We start from the raw sequence: 24,755 nt of genomic DNA, 5'->3' as shown, positions 1-24,755 counted from the left end.
ACTGTGGCGTGCGGGCACGAGAGAGAAAAAGGGATGGATGTTGGCGTATAGTGGATGGGGCTGGCCGCCGGCGTGCGCGAGAAAACAGAGAGAGAGAGAGAGTGGGGTTGTATTTGAGGAGGGGCTGATTACTTAGGAGCTAAGTAATCTTTATTTTATTTCTCTGAGACAAGAGCTCCCGTATGAGTTGTTTATCAAGACGGTGACAATTTATGGGTTGGAGAGGAGTGGTCATATGTTAGCCGATTCGCACAACGCTCACTCGTTGGCTGAGACCGACGCAGGGAACGGAGCGAGCTGACATACGGATGAACGAGAGGCCACAGAATAAAATGAACCGAAACATTTTATTTGGGTGTCGCTTGGAAATTAAATTCTCGCACACAAGTAGAAATAAAATGAATGGAGATCGATCGGCTTCGGATTCGTTATCGAAATAAAACGAGTCGGATTAATAAAAATCATTGCCGATGTTGATTTTCGAATTTAGATTGAACACAGGGATTTTTAGCCGAGTTAGATAAAATTAATTAGGTGCCAACACGTGGAGTATTCTGTTTGAGAGCACGGACTCGGATTAATTTTTGGACACAGATCGAACATCGAGAAATTGGATTCGGATACAGCTCGACTAGCAACTGTCGAGCGCTTGATTAAATGAGCTTTAGACGAGATTTATAAATCGAGATGGATTATCGAGTTCGCATTCATGCCGAGAAATAAAAGTTTTAACAGGCTCCAAATTTGGCTGTTCTTGAGATCAAATAATTCCAAACTTGGTGAAACATTCATGAGTAACTTGATGAATGGAGATAGATGTGATCGAGAAATAGAAATTTTCACTGAGCATTCGAGATTAGGATAAATCTCCCGATATAACGTGAAATAGACATCTGGGGTGTCACAGCCTTCCCCCCTTAAAGGAATCTCGTCCCGAGATTCGAATGAGGATCTTCAAGGGTGGAGAAGCATGTAACTCCCACGATAGAGGTAGATGCAAATTTATGAGATGGGACCTGACAAAATACTGAAGATAGATTTGGGCAAAATATCGCGACATATTGAGACAAAATGCAGCGATCACTCAGAGAGAATGTTCACAAAAGACAACACATTGTATAGTCTCATAATGGATCACAACTATTAACCGTGATACCAGCGCGTGCCGAGCAGCTCAACCATGTGTGCACCATAGTAGGCTCTCGGTTTCGTCGCGGCACCATCAGTCGTTAGTCATAACACCATTACCAACGTAACCAATAAGAAATCCACATAGCACAGATAGATGGAGCCCATGAGAGTATGGCTTAGAAAATAAGAATGTGACCGGAGTTGAAGCAGAGATTGTTGGCAAAAGAGCATCACATGAGAATTTTCTTCAACTCAGAGAACTATTTTATGATCAACACAGGGATTATCATTCCAAGATTGATATGACATTTGATATGAGGAGGAACCAACCATGAGATCAAGATCGTTGAGTTTTTAGAGACATGAGAGAACCAAAGACAACAGCGACATCCATTGGACCAAATGGATACATTGTCTATAGATAAAATCGATAAAACAGATTCATGATCATCGGAGAGAAGAGTATGAGAACGATCATAAGGAGATATTAGACTGATCCACATTTGATACATGAGAACAGGTTATAGCAGATAACCAGATGACGGGGTAGATCTCGATGAATGATCCAGAGATTTGGATGATAAAGTCACAACATGATTCACAAGTAAAAGATTACCAGATCCAGATGAAAAGAGAGGTCATCAACCTAGATGGCTTCTGGGTTGAGCAGAGGAGAATTTAATGAGGATTTTGGACAAGGCTTCCAAGAAGAATTTGGGGCTGGATATTGTTTTGCGCAATTAAACACCAACCAAAAGTTTTTTTTTGACAGAAACAAGTGCACAAGGAGGCTTTAGTCGAGCTAGTGGTCAAGCTAAAGAGATCTACAAGTTGTGTAGGTGTAAATTCAAGGGTAAACACACGAGGGCTAGAAAATACTAACTCAAGCATGATTTTTTTAGAGGTTTCGCTTGCTAACCACTAGGTTGGTTAAAGTGGGGGGGTCTTTTCATGAGCATAACAGACAACATATTTTTTTTGCTGGTTGGGGGCAAAAAGGGTTGAACAACTAAAACATTTCCTAGATAGCAAGACAAGATAAGCACATAACACAACCTAGTCAAGACTATCATGACACACAGGATAAGACATTTTTTTGCAGTTCATAGCAATACAACATATTATTCACAATTTCTTATTATTGGAATAAAGGTGAGAGAAGCATGTTGATGCACAAAAGACAATTATAATGCGACAATCATGATGCATGCTCATTCTAGTCGTCTTCTCAGACCTAACTAATTTTTCGGGTGCTTCTACAGCATCCTTATTAATAGTAGTAGTAGCCTTTATGGCCTAAATAAATAGCCACCTAGCTACTCATCTATTCCTAGGGCTTCACGTCTTAGGTCTATCCTTATCGTCCTGATATCTATCCAACTTGGTTTCTAAGCAAGTTTTACTTTAGAAAAGGTTGGAAATCATGACTTATTGACTCCTCTGTACTGGTATTCGCTCCGATACCAGCTGTGGCGGAACCGCCCGAATTATTCCAGCTTAAGTGCCCAAGTCTCGCCTTAGAGGCAACGACACACTTAAATCGGAATAACCCGTCAGTCCCTCGGATCTAGTCCGATAAAAGCCACTTATCCAGGATCGAATACCACTAGCTCACTCGAAGGTGAGGCACAGAGAAATACAATAAAGCATAATACCACAAATTAAGAAAGTATCATTAGTGATTACATTATCGGAGTTTCAGAAATAATAACCATAAATTTTAATGTAGCGAAAATAACTAACGGAGAAAACCGAGTAACATGGCGAAGCCTGGCCACGCTACTCCTCCCGGTCCTCTCCTGCGGAAGCAATAACCCACTTGACCGTCTATCCCGGTGGCAGGGATGGAGGCCAAGTCACACCAGCAACCAATCATCCTAAGGAGTACCTGCAAAAATTGTGCCACAAGCAAGGCTGAGTATACTAATACTCAGCTAGACTTACCCGGTGTGAGGAGTCTACTCCTCTACCTCTAGACCATGCAGCTGTTTGGCTGAGGGGTTTGGTTTGCCAAAAGCACTAGCTGAGTCTAAAAACAAGTTTTAGCTTTTCAAGTTCTAGAATAATAATTTAGACTAGATGAGAACCTATCTATTCATACATGGTATCAAACATTATATCAATCAACATCTTTTTCCAGTCATCTCATTTCCACTTATTACTCAATGCAGTACAATGGATCAAGCAGTCTCATTAGCTGCGAGAAGCAGACGATTCGAATCGAGTTTTATCCTTGCAAGGTAAACCTAAACACACGACATGTCAGGGCACTCCGTCCCCACACATGTCAACCGTCCCCATCGATTCCCCGTTCGCGTCCAGGCCTCACCACCTTGGCATACAATGCTCCACTGACCCCGGCCGCCGCCGTGCAGTGGCCGCACTTGTACCCACCATATCTAGAATGGGAGACCCAGTCTCAGGTCGCGTGAGGGATAAAGTCCGCGCCCGGCTTCACTCAGGTACTAGGTTTACCGGTTACCATTTTTCCCGACATGTGCTTAGTACGTTCAAAAGCTTGACACATGTATCCGCACGTTAATCCTTATTCCAATTTCGTCTCATAGACAACGCATCCCCATGGATCCGTGTCCACAGACCATCATCATTCAATTATCAAAATGGATACAACCAATTCCTGACCTCGCGCGAGTGCTAGAAAAATCTCTCGACTTCTACCGAGATCCTGATTTAGCATAGCAGCTACTCGACCTAGCATACTAGTATCCATCTCAAAAGGAATCCTGAGTTCATGCAACTAGGGTTTCAGACAACTCCTACACTTAAGTGCACGGTACAAGCCTACAAATATTAAGTGTTGTAAAATAGCATATATAACGGTTATGCATAAAACCGGGGCTTGCCTTTAATTTAACACTTAGATAGTGTTTGCTGGGGGGTACTCTCTTGGCGAGCATCCACTGGTTAAGTCCATCCTTCCTTGGGTCGTCCACCAACTGCATCTTGTGGTTGGCACCACATCACTTGCACGATCACCACCTCTCGGTCCTAAATGAGATGCAGGATGCATATGTATGAATATGATGAAAATAGCACAAGATATTGAAGACACAGTAGCGAACTAAACACTAAATTGTAAGACACCGTGAACAACCACACGTTAGCATTAGTTATCTATACATTATCGGCGTTCAACATTAACACCATTGAAAGGACCACAACATTTTATTTATTTACGCAACACAACTACGACATCACAAGTATGAACATTTATTTAATTTGCTACGATTTTTCATTAGTTCTTCTATTAATCACACAAAAGCATCACCGACCACACAAGTCCAACCAAGACAACATAAACTTAACTACGACATAGGCATTACTAACTACGGAACTCCTATATCACAATCAACTAGAGCAAGAAACATATAAAGCATAACACACATGCATTATTAAGCTTAGTCATGGCAAGTCTATATTAATTTAGTGTTAACCAACCATTTTTAGCTAAAAGGGTGAACTAACAATCAAATAAGCACTAGCAGAATTTTTGGACAGCAATACAGCAGTTACTTGTTTTAACCATAACTCTTCAATTATTAGTCCAAAAATATAAAACTAGGACTTTCTGGAAAGCTTAAGAAGTGCTCTACAACTTTGGTATTGTCATCTCAACATGATTAAACACTTAGCAAGGTCGAATTGTGCAAACACAGTAGCTCTGTCCAGATTTGGACAGATTCAGAATTGCAACTTCAAAAATTCACAACTGAAGATTCAGACATGCAAACAAATTGATCCTAGACTTTCTGGAAAGGTAATAAAATTTTCTACATATCATTTATAAACATCTCAAGATGATTCAATATTTAACTAAGGACAAAAGACACTAGAAGGATTTGCTGTCCAGAATTGGGCAGATTCAGTCTTCAGACTTTAAACATCCATAACTTAATCTTCAGATCACCAAAAAGAGTGATCCAAGACTTTTTGGAAAGCTCAGCAAAAGTACTACGCAACTTTTATAATCACCTAGAAGTGATTCAATGTTTAACTAAATCAAACAACACAATTTTCGAAATCTGTTCTGACGGTGGACAGAACATAGCAACCAGTTTGTAAAATTCATAACTCTTAAACTGTTAGGCCTATGGTTGTGAAATTTTAACACAAGCAAGATAAGAAAAGCATCTACAACTTTCTTATAACGACCATGAACAGATTGTAACATTAAATTAGGCAAACAATACAGTTTCTGAAATCTGTACAGAATTTGGGCAGATTCAGTTACTGAATTTATAAAAAGCATAACTCCTAAACGATCAGACTTATGACTGTCAAATTTTAATACCAGCAAGATAATAAAGTTATCTACCACTTTTCTATAGCACATATCTACAGAAAATACAATTTAGTTCATCAAACATACAGCACAACGAAAACAATGCGTGCAGCCCAAAACATCAACTAATAAAATTCAGCTCCTATTCACTTAAAAATTGCCGCGTTCTAGAGACTTGAATTATTTTAACACCTTACCATTTGTTAAAGTTGAAACAATCAAATTAGAACCAACAAGTAGACTTACTAATTTTATACAATTTATTTTGTGCACTAGAATTGCCATACACAATTAGCAACGCATCTACCACAATAATCTTACCCGACATATATGTGTTTATCGATGCGCTCTTCACATAGTAATTTGCAGTTTAACTTGGGCATCACATGAACACTACTAATTTTTACCCGCGACTGTAACCATGCGCATTTAGACTACAACAAGCAATTTATCGCGATTACGCGCTTAACTAAAGTCGTCCAACAATTCGGCTAACTAGAGTAACGACATAGCCCGCTAAATAACATACACGTCGGCTTGCCAATTATTATCACTATCTAAGGCACAACATACATCACAACATTTTTATAAACATACATATTCAAATGTATATTCACACATCGACCAAATCATACGAACCGTAAACCACTAATCTCTAACTCGAAACCATCATGCGCTTACTTCCCAATTCATGATCGTATATATGTTTATCATACGAACCGAGTATTTCAATAATTATCCTAAAACAACTAACTCCATTACACACTTGTATCACAACCCTATTGGATTTACTTGGAGTGTCCGCTAGAAATTGTGAGCACAATCATACACTATATGTGAAGCCTAATTTATCAAACGCACAATACGCATCGTCTCGACTCGACTTAATAATATAGAGAAAGCGACGACTACTTTGGCATGTCACCACCTTTCTATATAAACCAAAACAATTTCTACTATCGACTAAGAGTTCTAAGTATTAAATACATTATTACTTTCCACGCGTAAATAAACCTCAATTTAACACCAGTGACACCGATGGATTTTTTTACTAAACCCATCATGCGCATAACCTCGTCTCGCATACAACCATATGGTGGCGTGCACTCGAGACACTTCGATCATCGGAGCGTAACCACTAGTATATGAACTCCGACACTCAAGTCTTAACAATTCATCCTCTATGCAAACTAGCATTTTCTAAACTTCTTGTCACATCAATAAATATACTCTCGGTATAATCACGAATCACAGCACATTGCATAGAACAATTATACTTTTCACATAAACACATATTGACGCATTTCCCAAAACATAATCCGCATTTTGTAACTTAGTTTTTCGCATCAAACAACGCATTGCATATTTTCCTATCAAATATATATAAAAATATCCGAGTTCTTTTCTACTTCAGTTTCTTCTTTACACGCGTCCATTCATACAATTATACTTTCACGCACATGTTCATGTCATCGACTAAATCGTAAATAAAACAAAAGCAACCTGGCCGGATCGGTGAGTCGCATGTGCTGTCCACCGGCTCGCATTGCGTCGCATAGGCATAGCACGAGGCGCGACATCGACGGAGGACTGCGATTAACACACACATTTAAATGTACATTTTATTGATTTGGTACTTAGAGAATCGAGGGGTACGGGACAACGAGGAGCTCACCGCGGATTGACGGCATTGCGACGGGGACTGTGCAGATCGACGGCGAAGCGAGACGCGGAGACGTCGGGGTTGCATGGATCGACGACACGGCTGCTCTCGACGAACACTCGCGCAAGTGACATGGCATGGGGGCAGTAGCGTGCACTGAGGGGCATTTCGTCGAGCAGACCGAGTGAAGAGGAGAGTGGCTTGGGGCTTGCTGTTGTGGTTAGCATGGTGAGTAGAGCACCACCATGGCTACGTATTGGGGAACTGATGCACGAGCTGCTGCTCGGATTCAGATGGGGCGGACAGCGAGGTAGAGCATGCCGGCAACGGTGCGCAGAGCGCGCCATGAGGGGAAACGCAGGGGCAAGTGACCATGGGGATATCAGCAGGGGAGCCATCGACGAGATGGAGGATGGGACTAGCTCGACACTGCTACAGCACGCCATAGGGAGCAGGAACGATGAGGGAGATGCAGGGGACCCAGGCGCCATGGCTATCCGCAAGACAAGGGGAGGCTGGAGCGGACCTTGGGTGCGGCATTGGAGGATCTCCTTGCGCGCACTGGACTAGAGGAGGGCCCGCGCCATGGGAGAAGGTCGTGGCCTAGAGGTTAAAGACAAAACCGAGCAGGGAAATGGAGGTTAGGGGAGGAAGAGCTGCTGCTCCCCTGCGCCATGGATCCGATGGGGAAGGGGCGTCTGAACCATGGGAGCTCGACCATGGAGGAGAGGGGTCGCCGGACCTGGGGGCATCGCCGGAGAGCAGCACCATGGGGAAACGGCCTTCCCTGCAGCATGTGCTCAATGGAATAGGGTGCGCTGGTGAAGGAATGGAGCAGAGGGTGCTCGAAGCTAGACCGGATAGAGCTCCGGGTGCCTGGAGTCCGTCGTCCATCGAGGTCAGAGCACTACGCACCCAGCGCACCAGGGGCAGGGGCAGGATGGTTGGCGGCCATGGGGAGGCAAGCTCGAGGAAATCCACGGCGAGGGGATTGCCGGACTTGGGGCAAGAAATTCTGGGCGAGCAGGGATAGGGCGAATTGGATCCGGCCTGGAGCTGGACGGCGTGGGGGAGAAGTTCCTGCGCCTAGGAATGGAGGGGGAAGGGATTTGCGTGCGCTATGGCAGAGCTCCGAGCGGGGAGGAGAAAGGAGAGGGGTCGAACGCCATGGAGGCTCTGCTCCTGCTGGGGGAGAAGGGCTCCCTGCTGCCAAACGCCGTGGAGAATGGGGGCTCGGTAGAGAGAGGAGCAGGGGGCGTCGAGGAAGAAGACAGGGTGATGCTTCTGCGCTAAGGACAGAGGGAGGAGGAAGAACTACGGTTGCAGGTGGATTTAACGTGACGCTGCAGGCAACCCATTGGTCAGGATTGGGCGGCGAGCCGCAGTGGCCAAGCCAGCGGTGGCCGGGCACTGGCCATGGGCGACGGTGGCAGACTTTCTGTGCCCCACGGTGGCACTGCCGACTGTGGCGTGCGGGCACGAGAGAGAAAAAGGGATGGATGTTGGCGTATAGTGGATGGGGCTGGCCGCCGGCGTGCGCGAGAAAACAGAGAGAGAGAGAGTGGGGTTGTATTTGAGGAGGGGCTGATTACTTAGGAGCTAAGTAATCTTTATTTTATTTCTCTGAGACAAGAGCTCCCGTATGAGTTGTTTATCAAGACGGTGACAATTTATGGGTTGGAGAGGAGTGGTCATATGTTAGCCGATTCGCACAACGCTCACTCGTTGGCTGAGACCGACGCAGGGAACGGAGCGAGCTGACATACGGATGAACGAGAGGCCACAGAATAAAATGAACCGAAACATTTTATTTGGGTGTCGCTTGGAAATTAAATTCTCGCACACAAGTAGAAATAAAATGAATGGAGATCGATCGGCTTCGGATTCGTTATCGAAATAAAACGAGTCGGGTTAATAAAAATCATTGCCGATGTTGATTTTCGAATTTAGATTGAACACAGGGATTTTTAGCCGAGTTAGATAAAATTAATTAGGTGCCAACACGTGGAGTATTCTGTTTGAGAGCACGGACTCGGATTAATTTTTGGACACAGATCGAACATCGAGAAATTGGATTCGGATACAGCTCGACTAGCAACTGTCGAGCGCTTGATTAAATGAGCTTTAGACGAGATTTATAAATCGAGATGGATTATCGAGTTCGCATTCATGCCGAGAAATAAAAGTTTTAACAGGCTCCAAATTTGGCTGTTCTTGAGATCGAATAATTCCAAACTTGGTGAAACATTCATGAGTAACTTGATGAATGGAGATAGATGTGATCGAGAAATAGAAATTTTCACTGAGCATTCGAGATTAGGATAAATCTCCCGATATAACGTGAAATAGACATCTGGGGTGTCACAGGTTTCTTATCTTCCCCTTTCCCCTTGTTGCAGGACTCTTCCGATGAAACTTTCCCGTGGCTTGTAGTGGGCTTGTCGCCGGTCTCCATCTCCTTCTTGGCGTGATCTCCCGACATCACTTCGAGCGGTTAGGCTCTAATGAAGCATCGGGCTCTGATACCAATTGAAAGTCGCCTAGAGGGGGGTGAATAGGGCGAAACTAAAATTTACAAAATTAATCACAACTACAAGCCGGGTTAGCGTTAGAAATATAAACGAGTCCGCGAGAGAGGGTGCAAAACAAATCGCAAGCGAATAAAGAGTGTGACACGCGGATTTGTTTTACCGAGGTTCGGTTCTCGCAAACCTACTCCCCGTTGAGGTGGTCACAAAGACCGGGTCTCTTTCAACCCTTTCCCTCTCTCAAACGGTCCCTCGGACCGAGTGAGCTTCTCTTCTCAAATCAATTGGGAACCAAACTTCCCACAAGGACCACCACACAATTGGTGTCTCTTGCCTTGTTTACAATTGAGATGATCGCAAGAACGAATGAGAAAAAAAAGCAATCCAAGCGCAAGAGCTCAAAAGAACACAACAAATCTCTCTCACTTAACACTAAAGCTTTTGTGGAATTGGGAGAGGATTTGATCACTTGGGTGTGTCTAGAATTGAATGCTAGAGCTCTTGTAAGTAGTTGGAAGGTGGAAAACTTGGATAACTTGAATGTGGGGTGGTTGGGGGTATTTATAACCCCAACCACCAAACTAGCCGTTTGGTGGAGGCTGCTGTCGCATGGCGCACCGGACAGTCCGGTGCGCCACCGGACATTGTCTGGTGCGCCAGCCACGTCACCAGGCCGTTGGAGCTCTGACGTGTGGGCCCGCCTGGTTGTCCGGTGGCGCACCGGACAAGTCCTGTAGACTGTCCGGTGTGCCACCCGCGTGTGCTCTGCTCCTCTCCGCGCTCTGGCGCGCATTAAATGTGTTGCAGTCGACCGTTGGCGCGAAGTAGCCGTTGCTCCGCTGGCTCACCGGACAGTCCGGTGTGCACCGGACATGTCCGGTGAATTATAGCGGAGCGGAAATCCGAAGCTGGCGAGTTCAGAGTCGCTCTCCCCTGGGGCACCGGACACTGTCCGGTGGTACACCGGACAGTCCGGTGAATTATAGCGAAGCGGCTCTGAGAATTCCTGAACGTGCGAAGTTTGTCTTGGAGTCCCCTGGTGCACCGGACACTGTCCGGTGGCACACCGGACAGTCCGGTGCGCCAGACCAGGGCAGCCTTCGGTTATCCCTTGCTCTCTTTGTTGAACCCAATTCTTGGTCTTTTTATTGGCTAAGTGTGAACCTTTGGCACCTGTATAACTTATATACTAGAGCAAACTAGTTAGTCCATTTATTTGTGTTGGGCAATTCAATCACCAAAATCAATTAGGAAATAGGTGTAAGCCTAATTCCCTTTCACAAAGTTATATGGGATTAGAATAACAGGCCAGATGCTATAAGTAACATTCATGGACCTAAATGGATTAAAACCATCTGTAGCTAAAGCAAGTCTAATGTTGCGACTGTCAGAAGAAAATATTGGGTGCTTTTGGTCAAAATCCTTCCAAAGAGGTGAATCTGCAGGATGCCTTAGTAATCCATCTTGTATACACTCCTCATCATGCCACCGCATGTCACTTGTTGTCTTAGATGACAGAAATAACCTTTGAAGCCTTCTTTTTATTGGAAAATAGCGAAGGACTTTGCATGGAACCTTATGTTCACGTTTTTGTCGGCGTTTCGAACCCGGGGGTCCCTGGACCGACGGGTAAATTGTCGCCGCGTGCCCCACCCAGATGGGTCGGCGTGAGACGGAGCGCAAAGGGGGGAAGAAGCCGGAGGGAGACAGGCATGAGAGGTGAAATCCCGCGGCCTTCGTGTTTGTCCCGCGCCCAGGTCGGGTGCGCTTGCAGTAGGGGGTTACAAGCGTCCACGCGGGAGGGAGCGAGCGGCCTCACACGAGCGCCGTCCCGTCCTTCCCCGCGCGGCCAACCCTCTGTAAGAGGGCCCTGGACCTTCCTTTTATAGGCGTAAGGAAAGGATCCAGGTGTACAATGGGGGGTGTAGCAGTGTGCTAACGTGTCTAGCGGAGGAGAGCTAGCGCCCTAAGTACATGCCATCGTGGCAGCCAGAGAGGTTTTGGCACCCAGTTCGTGTGATGTCGTGGCCGTCGGAGGAGCGCTGGAGCCTGGCGGAAGGACAGCTGTCGGGGCTGTCGAGTCCTTGCTGACGTCCTCTTGCTTCCGTAAGGGGGCTGAGAGCCGCCGTCGTCATAGAGCGTGCGGGGCGCCATCATTACTCGTATAGCGGAGCGAGCCAGATGGGACGCCGGTCTTGTTCCCCGTAGCCTGAGTCAGCTTGGGGTAGGGTAATGATGGCGCCTCCTGTGACGTGGTCGGTCCGAGCCCTGGGTTGGGCGAGGTGGAGGCTCCTCCGAGGTCGAGGTCGAGTCTGTCTTCCAAGGCCGAGGTCGAGTCCGAGCCCCTGGGTCGGGCGAGGCGGAGACCGTCGGCTGGGGCCAGGGCTGAGTCCGAGCCCTAGGGTCGGGTGAAGCGGAGTTTGTCGTCTTCCGGGGCTGAGCCCGAGTCTGAGCCCTGGGGTCGGGCGAAGCGGAGTTCGTCGTCTTCCGGGGCTGAGCCCGAGTCCGAGCCCTGGGGTCGGGCGAAGCGGAGTTCGTCGTCTTCCGGGGCTGAGCCCGAGTCCGAGCCCTGGGGTCGGGCGAAGCGGAGTTCGTCGTCTTCCGGGGCTGAGCCCGAGTCCGAGCCCTAGGGTCGGGCGAAGCGGAGTTCATCATCTTCCAGGGCTGAGCCCGAGTCCGAGCCCTGGGGTCGGGCGAAGCGGAGTTTCCTTTGGCGCCTGAGGCCGGGCTTGGTGCTGTCAGCCTCACTCTGTCGAGTGGCACGGCAGTCGGAGCGGCGCAGGCGGCGCTGTCCTCTTGTCAGGCCTGCCAGTGGAGCGGCGAAGTGACAACGGTCACTTTGGCTCTATCGACTGGAGGGCGTGCGTCAGGATAAAGGTGTCAGGCCACCTTTGCATTAAATGCCCCTGCGATTTGGTCGGTTGGCATGGCGACTTGGCCAAGGTTGCTTCTTGGTGAAGACTGGGCCTCGGGCGAGCCGAAGGTGTGTCCGTTGCCGTAGGGGGTCCTCGGGCGAGACGTAAACCCTCCGGGGTCGGCTTCCCTTGCCCGAGGTTGGGCTCGGGCGAGGCGCGATCGCGTCCCTTGAATGGACCGATCCTTGACTTAATCGCACCCATCAGGCCTTTGCAGCTTTGTGCTGATGGGGGTTACCAGCTGAGATTTAGGAGTCTTGAGGGTACCCCTAATTATGGTCCCCGACAGTAGACCCCGAGCCTCGAAGGGAGTGTTAATACTCGCTTGGAGGCTTTTGTCGCACTTTTTTGCAAGGGGACCAGCCTTTCTCAGTTGCATCTTGTTCCAGTGGGTGCGCGCGAGCGCACCCACCGGGTGTTGCCCCCGAGGCCTCAGAGGAGTGGTTTGACTCCTTCGAGGTCTTAATGCATTTCGCAATGTTTCGGCCGGTCTGGTCGTTCCCTCATGCGAGCTGGTTGTAGCCCGGGTGCACGGTCGGGTCCCAAGTTCTCGGGCTGGTATGTTGACGCTGTCAACGGTTTGGCCGGAGCCGGGTTTGCGAGAGCAGCCCCCGAGCCTCTGCACAGGGCGAGAGGACGGTCAAGGACAGACTCGACTTTTTTACATATGCCCCTGTGTCGCCTTTCCGCAAGGAGGAGGGGGGAAAGCGCCATGTTGCCCTTGGAGGGCGCCGAACATGGTGTCTCCAGCGAGCTGCTGACGGGTAATCCGAGTGGACGCCCGTGCCCCATTTGTTAGGGGTCGGCTAGAGGCCCTGAAGCGCGCTCCAAAAGTACCTGCGGGTGATCTGCCGGACCCGGTCCCCTTTTGACGGGGTCCGAGGGCTCGATGCCTCCCTCTGATGGGATTCCGTTACACGATCGTTCCCGCTGGTCTCGGAAATGTCCCAGGGTACCTCGGGAGCGTAGCCCGAGCCTTGGTTATGTATCGAACATACCCAGGGTCATCCCTTCCTCTGCGTCTGAGGCGGCTGTGAACCCTTCGAGGGCCAGCCTACGAACCCCTGATCAGTAGTGGGTGCGGAGCCCGAGTGGCCTGAGGCGGCCGTTGAACCCTTCTGGGGGCCGGCCTTCGAACCTCTGACCAGTAGTGGGCGCGGAGCCCAAGCGTTCTGAGGCAGCTGTTGAACCCCTCCGAGGGGCCAGCCTTTGAACCTCTGATCAGTAGGGAGGCTCGGGGCCTGTTTCCTTCGCGGAGAAGGATCCCTTTTGGGGTATCCCCCTTTCCCGGGCCCTGTTGTAAGAGTGAGAAAGAGGAAAAGGAAAAGGATACGAAATCGAATGACGTGGCGTACCTTTTTTTTGACGCGGTCATTATGGCGAAGGCGAAGCGTCGCCCGCTTCTCCTGCCAAAGATGTCGCCTGTCCCGCTGCAGAGCTAATGCGACGGGACGAGTGGTTCGCGGGGCGGCCGTTGCGTGTGCGCGAGCCGTTCGAGGAACGAAACACGGGTGTGCCGTCTTCACGCCGTGGGAGAGGGTTCCCTTGCTGTCCCTGGATGGGACGTAAGCTTGGCTGACGACGTGATCGCTGCTTCCGCCCGCCTGCCACCGCCATTACTGCCGGCCCATTTTTGGCCGTATTGACCGTCGCGTCTGGCTGGCACTGTTGGGTCATACGCAGGGTCGCCTCGAGTCGCGGTACTGGTTCCACAGTCGAGGAGGCGCGGTAGTGGCGTGCGTGGCGGTGCAGTTGCTCGCACGTAGCAACCGACGTGCCGGTTGCATGACGTGTGGGCCTAGGCCTCCATGCTGGGTGCGTTGGAAGTCGGAGGGGTGTGCCCACTTGGCACGGTTGCATGCCGCCTGCATGGCTGTCCGCCCTTTCACCCGCTGGTCTGGGCGATAGTGGAGGAACGCTTCTAACCGCTGGGCAGTTGCATGCACCGCGTGCGGCGGTTTGGCTTCTTCTACCCTGGGCCAGCTTGCATGACGCGCGGGACCCAGCCCCCCGTGCCGTAGGGGGAGGACCTTGGAGCGTGTCGGAGAATACTCAGCCCGCGATGGCTGAGGACGCAAGTGGGGAGAGTCGCCTTTAAAAGGAGGGTGATCCCCTTGAAAGGCGACCATGTCTTTGCGCCCCCTTATGCATCGCGTCTTTCCACTTTCCGAGCCCCCGGAGGGGGAACTCCCGCAATCCTTCCACCTTGTCGTTGGAGGAACGCAACTTCACGGAAGTTGGTACCTTTCAGCCATCGTTCGGCTTCAAGGATTTTCATCAGGCAGCCCGGCTGCACCCCCTCGCCGGTGGTCACCCAAGACGGTGACCACCAGCCCCTGGGTGGGGAGAAGCAAGCCGGGCTGCGGCCTCTGCCCCTCCCTCAGCTTCAAGGATTTTCATCATCAGTGCTGGGGAGGGGAGTGCGCCGAGTTGGGGTCGGTCCCTGCGCGGGCGGCGGCCCGCTCCTTCCCTAAGTGATCGGGGGGAAGGGCGTTCGCCGTTCGTGGCGCTGGCAGCTGCCGCGTGCCCGGCTCTCTGACCCGAGTGGCTTCGGAGCCGCTTCCGGTGCCGCCTTCCGCCACGGCAGCCGGAAGAGGTTTCTCCGCCGACGAGATAGCTGGTGCCGCCCGCGGACTGACCTCCAACTCTACGACCTTCTGCTCGTCCTTGCCTCTCGAGTGAGGGCATGGGCGAGGGCCTTATGGCAGCAGCATCTGCCCTGAGGTCATCGCTGCTGCTGTTTGGCCCCCTGGAGCAGAAGTCGTCGTCGTCGCTGCTGCTGGAGCGGGCGACGGCGAGCCATCCGTCGGCCTTCTGTTGCTCCACAGGCCCCTCAATCGTGTGGGGTTGTTCGTACCTGTGGAGGTGGAACCGGGGTTCCGTTTGTAATGGCACCTTGAGTGCCGGTGTCTTGTTCATTGTGGCTGTCGGGGCCTGAACATGTATGTATTTTCGGCATGGAGCCGTGTTTTTTCCTCATTTCGAGCACTAAGACTCGCTTGTCGGCTATCTGAACCGCTTCACCAAGCGTGAGTCACCTCGTGCAAAGGTGACGAGTGAGGTATCCGTATCCCGGAGGCGTAGGAGTCCCTCGGCTCGGTCGGCCTTGCTGTCCGAGGCTTCTCTTACTTAGTTAAATGAACCCTCGGCCGCTCTTCGATGAGCCGAAGCCGGAGGTAGCGGTGTCGGCACGGATAGAGGCAGAGTCGGCTCGAAAAGAAGATTTGGTCGGCCGGAGCCTGGCCGGGTCGTCCACTGGCGGGACCGACTCCGGAGTTGAGTTGCCGAGGCCACGGGCCGGGCTGATGTCCTCGGGGTGGCCGGCCGAGCCGTCTGCTCGAGCCGGATTCTTGGAGAAGACCCTGGCGGCGATGGCCCGGGCGTGGTGCTGATGTCGTCCTTCGGAGTGGGGATCCTCCAACTGCGTCGCCGTCCGAGGCTAGGTCAGACCCCGCCGAAGGTATAGATGACGCCGAGGGTGCTGCTGCTCCCTTCGAATGTCAAGGTCCGAGCCTGCAGGATCGGGTTATCTTGTAGTGTGCGTATGTTTTCTACGACCACTGAGGCCAAAACATACTATCGTCGTGTTGTAAAGCTGCGTTTCTTTTCCCCTTGTTTCGAGTATCTGGACTTATTTGTCGGTAACAGAATTGTTTGTGCGAGCGAGAGTTACTTTTCACGGAAGGTGATGAGTGAGGTATCCGTATCCTGGAGGCGTAGGAATCCCTCGGCTCGGTCGGCCTTGCCGCTTACGTGCGCTCTTACTCGTCCATAGGGTTCTGTCATCGACGCAGTCGAGAAGGCTCGAAAAATCGTTTCGGCAGAGGTGTTTTCGAGCGTGAAGACTTGTTCGGTCCGCGGAATCACTTATCCGAGCGTGAGTTACTTATCGCAGAAGGTGATGAGTGAGGTATCCGTATCCCGGAGGCGTAGGAGTCCCTCGGCTCGGTCAGCCTTGGCTGCTTACATGTACTCTGTCGTTTTCAGGATCCACTTTCGAAGTAGTCGAAAAGCACGAAAGACATTCTGGCAGAAAAGATCTTTTTCCGAGGAAAATTTTGACGCAGAGGGGGTTCCCCCCCTTTTAGCCCCCGAGGGAGGGTCGGGCTTTGCCGAGGCAAGACTGACCCTTCCTTGATGACTAAACTTTGCGTGTGAATGAGGCGTATGAACGACTTGAAAGCATCTTAAGGGTAGAAGCGACGTAGCTGTCGGATGTTCCAAGCGTTGCTGTAGACCTCGCCTTGACTGTTGGCCAGCTTGTACGTCCCGGGCTTCAGAACTTTGGCGATGACGAATGGCCCTTCCCAGGGAGGCGTGAGCTTGTGCCGCCCTCGGGCGTTTTGTCGTAGCCGAAGCACCAGGTCGCCCACCTGGAGGCCTCGGGACCAAACCCCTCGGGCGTGGTAGCATCGCAGGGACTGCTGGTACCGCGCCGAGTGTAGTAAGGCCATGTCCCGAGCCTCTTCCAGCTGGTCCAGTGAGTCTTCTCGATTAGCCTGATTGCTATGGTCGGCGTAGGCCCTCGTCCTCGGGGAACTGTATTCTAAGTCTGTGGGCAAGACGGCCTCGGCCCCATAGACTAGAAAAAACGGTGTGAAGCCCGTGGCCCGTCTCGGTGTCGTCCTCAGACTCCAGACCACCGAGGGGAGTTCCTTCATCCATCCCTTGCCGAACTTGTTGAGGTCGTTGTAGATCTGAGGCTTGAGTCCTTGTAGAATCATGCCGTTGGCACGCTCTACTTGCCCATTCGTCATGGGGTGAGCCACGGCGGCTCAGTCTACCCGGATGTGGTGATCCTCGCAGAAGTCTAGGAACTTTCTGCCGGTGAACTGGGTGCCATTGTCGGTGATGATGGAGTTCGGGACCCCAAAGCGATGGATGATGTTGGTGAAGAACACCACCGCCTGTTCGAACCTGATGCTGTTTAGGGGTCGGACCTCGATCCACTTGGAGAATTTGTCGATGGCGACCAACAGGTGCGTGTAGCCCCCGGGTGCCTTCTGCAAGGGGCCGACTAGGTCCAGACTCCACACAGCAAACGGCCAGGTGATGGGTATGGTCTGCAGAGCCCAAGGGCAGGTGGGTCTGCCTTGCGTAGAACTGATACCCTTCGCAGGTGCGGACAATTCTAGTGGCGTCGGCCACCACCGTCGGCTAGTAGAAACCTTGTCGGAAGGCATTCCCAACAAGGGCTCGGGGTGCTGCGTGATGGCCGCAAGCCCCGAGTGTATCTCTTGTAGGAGCTCCTGGCCATCGGCGATGGAAATGCATCGCTGGAGGATGCCCGAGGGGCTGCAGTGGTAGAGCTCCTTCCCGTCTCCCAGCAAGACGAACGACTTGGCGCGCCGCGCCAACCGCCGAGCTTCGGCTCGGTCGAGGGGTAGCTCTCCTTGGTGGAGATATTGCAGGTACGGGGTCTCCCAGTTTCGATTAGGCATGACCCCGCTCCGCTCCCCCTCGATGCGCAGTGCCTCACCCTCGGGGGCCGAGGGTATCTCGGGCCGAACTGAGGGTGCCTCGGGCCGAGCCGAGGGTACCTCAGACTGAGCCGAGGGTGCCTCGGGCTGGGCCGAGGCCTTCTCGGGCTCGGGCGTTTCGTCGGTCTTGATGGAGGGTTGATGCAGGTCTCGGGAGAAGACGTCCGGGGGAACCGTTGTTCGCCCCGAGGCTATTTTAGCCAGCTCGTCCGCAGTCTCGTTGTAGCGTCGGGCGATATGGTTGAGCTCGAGCCCGTAGAACTTGTCTTCCAGGCGCCGAACCTCATCGCAGTAGGCTTCCATCTTCGGGTCGCGGCAGTGGGAGTTCTTCATGACTTGGTCGATGACGAGCTGCGAGTCACCGCGAGCGTCGAGGTGCCGGACCCCTAGCTCGATGGCGATGCGCAACCCGTTGACCAGAGCCTCGTACTCAGCCACATTGTTAGACGTCGGGAAGTGGAGGCGTAGCACGTAGCGTAGGTGCTTCCCGAGGGGCGAGATGAAGAGCAGGCCTGCGCCTGCTCCTGTCTTCATCAGCGACCTGTCGAAGAACATGGTCCAGAGCTCTGGTTGGATCGGAGCTGTTGGGAGCTGGGTGTCGACCCATTCAGCCACAAAGTCCGCCAAGACCTGGGACTTGATGGCCTTCCGAGGGGTGAACGAGATCGTCTCGCCCATGATTTCCACTGCCCACTTTGCAATTCTACCTGAGGCCTCTCGGCACTGGATGATCTCCCCTAGGGGGAAGGATGACACCACAGTTACCGGATGAGACTCGAAGTAGTGTCGCAACTTCCGCCGTGTCAGGATCACCGCGTACAACAACTTCTAAATTTGTGGGTAGCGGATCTTGGTCTCGGACAGTACCTCACTGATGAAGTAGACTGGCCTCTGGACGGGCAATGCATGCCCCTCTTCTCGTCTCTCAACCACAATCGTGGCGCTAACCACCTGAGTGGTCGCGGCGACGTAGATCAAGAGGGCTTCTCCGGCAGCGGGGGGCACCAAGATGGGCGCGTTCGTGAGGAGCGCCTTCAGGTTCTCGAGGGCTTCTTCGGCCTCAGAGGTCCAAGTGAAGCACTCGGCCTTCCTTAAGAGGCAGTACAGAGGCAGGCCTCTTTCGCCGAGGCGCGAGATGAAACGGCTCAGAGCCGCAAGACATCCCGTGACTCTCTGTACGCCTTTCAAGTCCTTGATGGGCCCCATGCTGGTGATGGCCGCGATCTTCTCTGGGTTGGCCTCGATGCCCCGCTCGGAGACGATGAACCCCAGGAGCATGCCTCGGGGAACCCCGAAGACAGACTTCTCGGGATTGAGCTTCACGCCTTTCGCCTTGAGACATCGGAATGTCGCTTCAAGGTCGGAAAGGAGGTCAGAGGCTTTCCTCGTCTTGACTACGATGTCATCGACGTAGGCCTCGACCGTTCGGCCACTGTGTTCGCCGAACACGTGGTTCATGCACCTTTGGTATGTCGCACTCGCATTCCTCAAACCGAACGGCATGGTAACATAGCAGTACATGCCGAAAGGTGTGATGAAAGAAGTCGCGAGCTGGTCGGACTCTTTCATCCTAATTTGGTGATACCCCGAGTAGGCATCGAGGAAAGACAGGGTTTCGCACCCAGCAGTGGAATCCACGATTTGATCGATGCGAGGCAGAGGGTAGGGAACTTTCGGACATGCTTTGTTTAGACCAGTGTAGTCTACACACATCCGCCATTTCCCTCCATTCTTTCTCACAAGCACAGGGTTGGCAAGCCATTCGGGGTGGAATACCTCTTTGATGAACCCCGCCGCCATTAGCTTGTGGATCTCCTCGCCTATGGCTCTGCGCTTTTCTTCGTCGAATGGGCGCAAAGGCTGCTTCACGGGTCGGGCTCCAGCTCGGATATCCAGCGAGTGCTCGGCGACATCTCTCGGTATGCCGGGCATGTCCGAGGGACTCCACGCGAAAACGTCGGCGTTTGCGCGGAGAAATTCGACGAGCACTGCTTCCTATTTGGGATCGAGCTTGGAGCCGATCCGGATCTGCTTGGAGGCGTCGCTGCTGGGGTCGAGAGGGACGGATTTAACCGTCTCTGCTGGCTCGAAGTTGCCGGCGTGGCGCTTCACGTCTTGCGCCTCCTTAGAGAGGCTCTCCAGGTCGGTGATGAGGGCCTCGGATTCGGCGAGGGCCTCGGCGTACTCCACGCACTCCACGTCGCATTCGTACGCGTGTCGGTACGTGGGGCCGACGGTGATGACCCCGTTGGGGCCCGGCATCTTGAGCTTGAGGTAGGTGTAGTTGGGGACGGCCATGAACTTGGCGTAGCATGGTCTCCCCAGCACTGCGTGGTAGGTTCCTCGAAATCCGACCACCTCGAATGTGAGGGTCTCCCTTCGGAAGTTGGAGGGTGTCCCAAAGCAGACGGGTAGATCGAGTTGTCTGAGGGGCTGGACGCATTTCCCGGGGATGATCCCGTGGAAAGGCGCAGCGCCTGCCCGGACGGAGGACAGATCGATCCACAGGAGCCCGAGGGTCTCGGCGTAGATGATGTTGAGGCTGTTCCCTCCGTCCATGAGGACCTTGGTGAGCCTGATGTTGCCGACGACGGGGTCGACAACGAGCGGGTATTTCCCCAGGCTCGGCACGCGGCTGGGGTGGTCGTCTTGGTCGAAGGTGATGGGCTTGTCAGACCAGTCTAGGTAGACTGGCGCCGCCACCTTTACCGAGCAGACCTCCCGACGTTCTTGCTTGCGGTGCCGAGCCGAGGCGCTCGCCACTTGCCCACCGTAGATCATGAAGCAGTCGTGGACCTCGGGGAACTCTCCCGCCTTGTGATCTTCCCTCTTATCATCGTCGCGAGCCCTGCCACCCTCTGCGGGTGGCCCGGCCTTGTGAAAGTGGCGCCGAAGCATGGCGCACTCCTCAAGGGTGTGCTTGACGGGCCCCTGATGATAGGGGCACGACTCCTTGAGCATCTTGTCGAAGAGGTTGGCACCTCCGGGAGGTTTCCGAGGGTTCTTGTACTCGGCGGCGGCGACAAGGTCCGCGTCGGCGGCGTCGCGCTTCGCTTGCGACTTCTTCTTGCCTTTCTTCTTGGCGCCACGCTGAGTTGACGCCTCAGGGACATCTTCCGGTGGGCGGCTCTGGGGCTGCTTGTCCTTCCGGAAGATGGCCTCAACCGCCTCCTGGCCAGAGGCGAACTTGGTGGCGATGTCCATCAGCTCGCTCGCCCTGGTGGGGGTCTTGCGACCCAGCTTGCTCACCAGGTCGCGGCAGGTGGTGCCGGCGAGGAACGCGCCGATGACATCCGAATCGGTGATGTTGGGCAGCTCGGTGCGCTGCTTCGAGAATCGTCGGATGTAGTCCCGGAGGGACTCTCCCGACTGCTGTCGGCAGCTTCGGAGATCCCAGGAGTTTCTAGGGCGCACGTACGTGCCCTGGAAATTGCCGGCGAAGGCTTGGACCAGGTCGTCCCAGTTGGAGATCTGCCCCGGAGGCAGGTGTTCCAGCTAGGCTCGAGCGGTATCGGAGAGGAACAGGGGGAGGTTGCGGATGATGAGGTTATCGTCGTCCGTTCCACCCAGGTGGCAGGCCAGCCGATAGTCCGCAAGCCACAGTTCCGGTATCGTCTCCCCCGAGTACTTTGTGATAGTAGTCGGGGTTCGGAACCGGGTCGGGAACGCGCGCTCGTCGTATGGCGCGGCTGAAAGCCTGCGGACCGGGTGGTTCGGGCGAGGGACTCCGATCCTCCCCGCTGTCGTAGCGTCCCCCACGCCTGGGGTGGTAGCCTGGGCACACCCTCTCGTCGAGGTGGGCCCGACGGTTGCGGTGATGGTGCTCGTTGCCGAGGCGACCCGGGGCCGCAGGCGCTGTGTTGCGCGTGCGCCCGGTGTGGACCGAGGCTTCCCGCATGAATCGGGAAGTCCTGGCGCGATGTTCTGAGGGGTACCCCTGCCTTCGGGAGGCGGAGCTTTCGGCCTGTCGGACCGCAGCATCCTCCAGGAGATTCTTGAGCTCTCCCTGAATTCGTCGCCCCTCGGTGGTTGATGGCTCCGGCATCGCGCGGAGAAGTATTGCCGTTGCAGCCAGGTTCTGGCCGACCCCACTGGAAACCGGTGGCGGCCTTACCCTGACATCGTCGGCGACGCGGTGCTGGATGCCCTGGGGTAGATGATGCACTTCTCCGGCCAGAGGTTGGCCTGCCCATTCCTGCCCATTGTCCTGGCGGAACGGCTCAAGTGTTCCTGCTCCCTCGTCGAGCCTGGCCTGCATCTCACGGATTTGCTCGAGCTGTGGGTCATGACCCCCCGCCGGGACGGGGACCACAGCTAGCTCCCGAAGGATGTCAACGCGAGGCACAGGCCTAGGGAGGTCACCGTTCTCCGGCATACCAAGATGGTTGCCTTCGTCGGGACCCCCTAGATCGACGTGGAAACATTCACGACTTGGGCCACAGTCCTCGTCGCCGAGGCTGCGGCTACCGTCGGAACAGTTGGAAAGGCAGTAGTTGCACGCGGTCATAAAGTCCCGCATGGCAATGGGGTTACCAAGTCCGGAGAAATCCCAACAGAAGTCGGGCTCGTCATCTTCCTCGGACCCCGAGGGCCCGTAGGTCGAGACGTCCGTCAGCCGGTCCCAGGGTGACCGCATACGATACCCTAGAGGGTTTGGACTCGCCTCTACGAGAGCGTCCACCAAAGCGAAGTCGCTTGGTGGGTCGAGGCTGAATCCAAAAGGCGCGAGATGGGAATCGGTTGGTACCTCTTGGTCGACGGGCGACGACGAAGTCACGTCCGGAGCAGACTGCACCGTCGTCTCAGGTACGAGGGTGATGCCCAGCAAGTCATTTGCGAGCGTGCTGGCGTCGTCCGTTGGCTTGGGGTTGGCGTGTTGCGGGGAGACGGCGCTCGTCTTCGTCTCAGACGCGAGGTCGATGCCCGACGTGCCCCCCGTTGGGGCACCGGCGCCGTCGACTCGCTCGACAGCCGATGAGGTGCCGCCTCCTGCTTGGCCTTGGTTGCCCCGCCTCCTCCTCCGTCGGCGGGGGAGGGGACGGGGCGAGCTCGAACGTTGTTCTTCCACCACGCGAGGAAGACGTCGTCGATCCCGCCACCGGCGGGCGGGTTGTCGGCCGCCATTGTCGTTGTCGCGCGGCGGGGGAAGGAATATCATGTCGTAGCTACCGTCGAGGGACATGAACTCAAGACTCCCGAAACGGAGCACCGTCCCGGGCTAGAAAGGTTGCTGGAGACTGCCTATCTGGAGCTTGACGGGAAGCTGTTCGTCAACACGCAGCAGGCCCCTACCTGGCGCGCCAACTGTCGGCGTTTCGAACCCGGGGGGGGGGTCCCTGGACCGACGAGTAAATTGTCGCCGCGTGCCCTAGCCCAGATGGGTCGGCGCGAGACGGAGTGCAAAGGGGGAAGAAGCCGGAGGGAGACAGGCGTGAGAGGTGAAATCCCGCGGCCTTCGTGTTTGTCCTGCGCCCAGGTCGGGTGCGCTTGCAGTAGGGGTTACAAGCGTCCACGCGGGAGGGAGCGAGCGGCCTCACACGAGCGCCGTCCCGTCCTTCCCCGCGCGGCCAACCCTCTGTAAGAGGGCCCTGGACCTTCCTTTTATAGGCGTAAGGAAAGGATCCAGGTGTACAATGGGGGGTGTAGCAGTGTGCTAACGTGTCTAGCGGAGGAGAGCTAGCGCCCTAAGTACATGCCATCGTGGCAGCCGGAGAGGTTTTGGCACCCGGTTCGTGTGGTGTCGTGGCTGTCGGAGGAGCGCTGGAGCCTGGCGGAAGGACAGCTGTCGGGGCTGTCGAGTCCTTGCTGACGTCCTCTTGCTTCCGTAAGGGGGCTGAGAGCCGTCGTCGTCATAGAGCGTGCGGGGCGCCATCATTACTCGTATAGCGGAGCGAGCCAGATGGGACGCTGGTCTTGTTCCCTGTAGCCTGAGTCAGCTTGGGGTAGGGTAATGATGGCGCCTCCTGTGACGTGGTCGGTCCGAGCCCTGGGTTGGGCGAGGTGGAGGCTCCTCCGAGGTCGAGGTCGAGTCTGTCTTCCAAGGCCGAGGTCGAGTCCGAGCCCCTGGGTCGGGCGAGGCGGAGACTGTCGGCTGGGGCCAGGGCTGAGTCCGAGCCTTGGGGTCGGGCGAGGCGGAGACCGTCAGCCGAGGCTAGGGCTGAGTCCGAGCCCTGGGGTCGGGCGATGCGGAGTTCGTCGTCTTCCGGGGCTGAGCCCGAGTCCGAGCCCTGGGGTCGGGCGAAGCGGAGTTCGTCGTCTTCCGGGGCTGAGCCCGAGTCCGAGCCCTGGGGTCAGGCGAAGCGGAGTTTGTCGTCTTCCGGGGCTGAGCCCGAGTCCGGCCCTGGGGTCGGGCGAAGCGGAGTTTCCTATGGCGCCTGAGGCCAGGCTTGGCTGCTGTCAGCCTCACTCTGTCGAGTGGCACGGCAGTCGGAGCGGCGCAGGCGGCGCTGTCCTCTTGTCAGGCCTGTCAGTGGAGCGGCGAAGTGACAACGGTCACTTCGGCTCTATCGACTGGAGGGCGTGTGTCAGGATAAAGGTGTCAGGCCACCTTTGCATTAAATGCCCCTGCGATTCGGTCGGTTGGCGTAGCGACTTGGCCAAGGTTGCTTCTTGGTGAAGACTGGGCCTCGGGCGAGCCGAAGGTGTGTCTGTTGCCGTAGGGGGTCCTCGGGCGAGACGTAAACCCTCCGGGGTCGGCTGCCCTTCCCGAGGCTGGGCTCGGGCGAGGCGCGATCG

The 24,755-nt window shown here is 54.0% G+C and overlaps 1 protein-coding gene across 3 annotated transcripts; it reads right to left on the bottom strand.

Moving 5' to 3' along the window:
- Positions 1–2,770: 2,770 nt before the first annotated feature.
- Positions 2,771–8,917, bottom strand: LOC109939932 (uncharacterized). Of its 3 annotated transcripts, none has more exons than XM_020538416.3 (3): positions 7,110–8,917; positions 6,938–7,024; positions 2,771–3,019 (listed from the first exon to the last, which is right to left on the bottom strand). In XM_020538416.3, exons 1-3 carry the CDS (start codon positions 7,586–7,588, stop codon positions 3,004–3,006), a joined length of 582 nt encoding a protein of 193 aa, XP_020394005.1. In that variant the 5' UTR covers positions 7,589–8,917; the 3' UTR covers positions 2,771–3,003. The 3 variants fall into 3 exon arrangements, with proteins under 3 accessions (XP_020394005.1, XP_020394004.1, XP_020394003.1); XM_020538415.3 differs by lacking the exon at positions 2,771–3,019 and adding an exon at positions 3,972–4,140 and having other exon boundaries at positions 7,110–8,916; XM_020538414.3 differs by lacking the exon at positions 2,771–3,019 and having other exon boundaries at positions 6,738–7,024; positions 7,110–8,914.
- Between the last annotated feature and the right edge of the window lie 15,838 nt (positions 8,918–24,755).

Source organism: Zea mays, chromosome 5 (genome assembly GCF_902167145.1).
Source record: "Zea mays cultivar B73 chromosome 5, Zm-B73-REFERENCE-NAM-5.0, whole genome shotgun sequence".
In the NCBI taxonomy this organism is placed as follows: domain Eukaryota; kingdom Viridiplantae; phylum Streptophyta; class Magnoliopsida; order Poales; family Poaceae; genus Zea; species Zea mays.
The sequence above is the reverse complement of the archived record's forward strand: the minus strand, read 5'-3'. Positions and strand labels throughout refer to the sequence as shown.

Coding starts and splice junctions, on each gene's coding strand:
- LOC109939932 (XM_020538414.3), bottom strand. CDS start 7,588: ATGGCGCCTGGGTCCCCTGCATCTCCCTCATCGTTCCTGCTCCCTATG. Junction 7,025..7,109: donor CGCAATGCCGTCAATCCGCG/GTGAGCTCCTCG, acceptor TGTTAATCGCAG/TCCTCCGTCGATGTCGCGCC.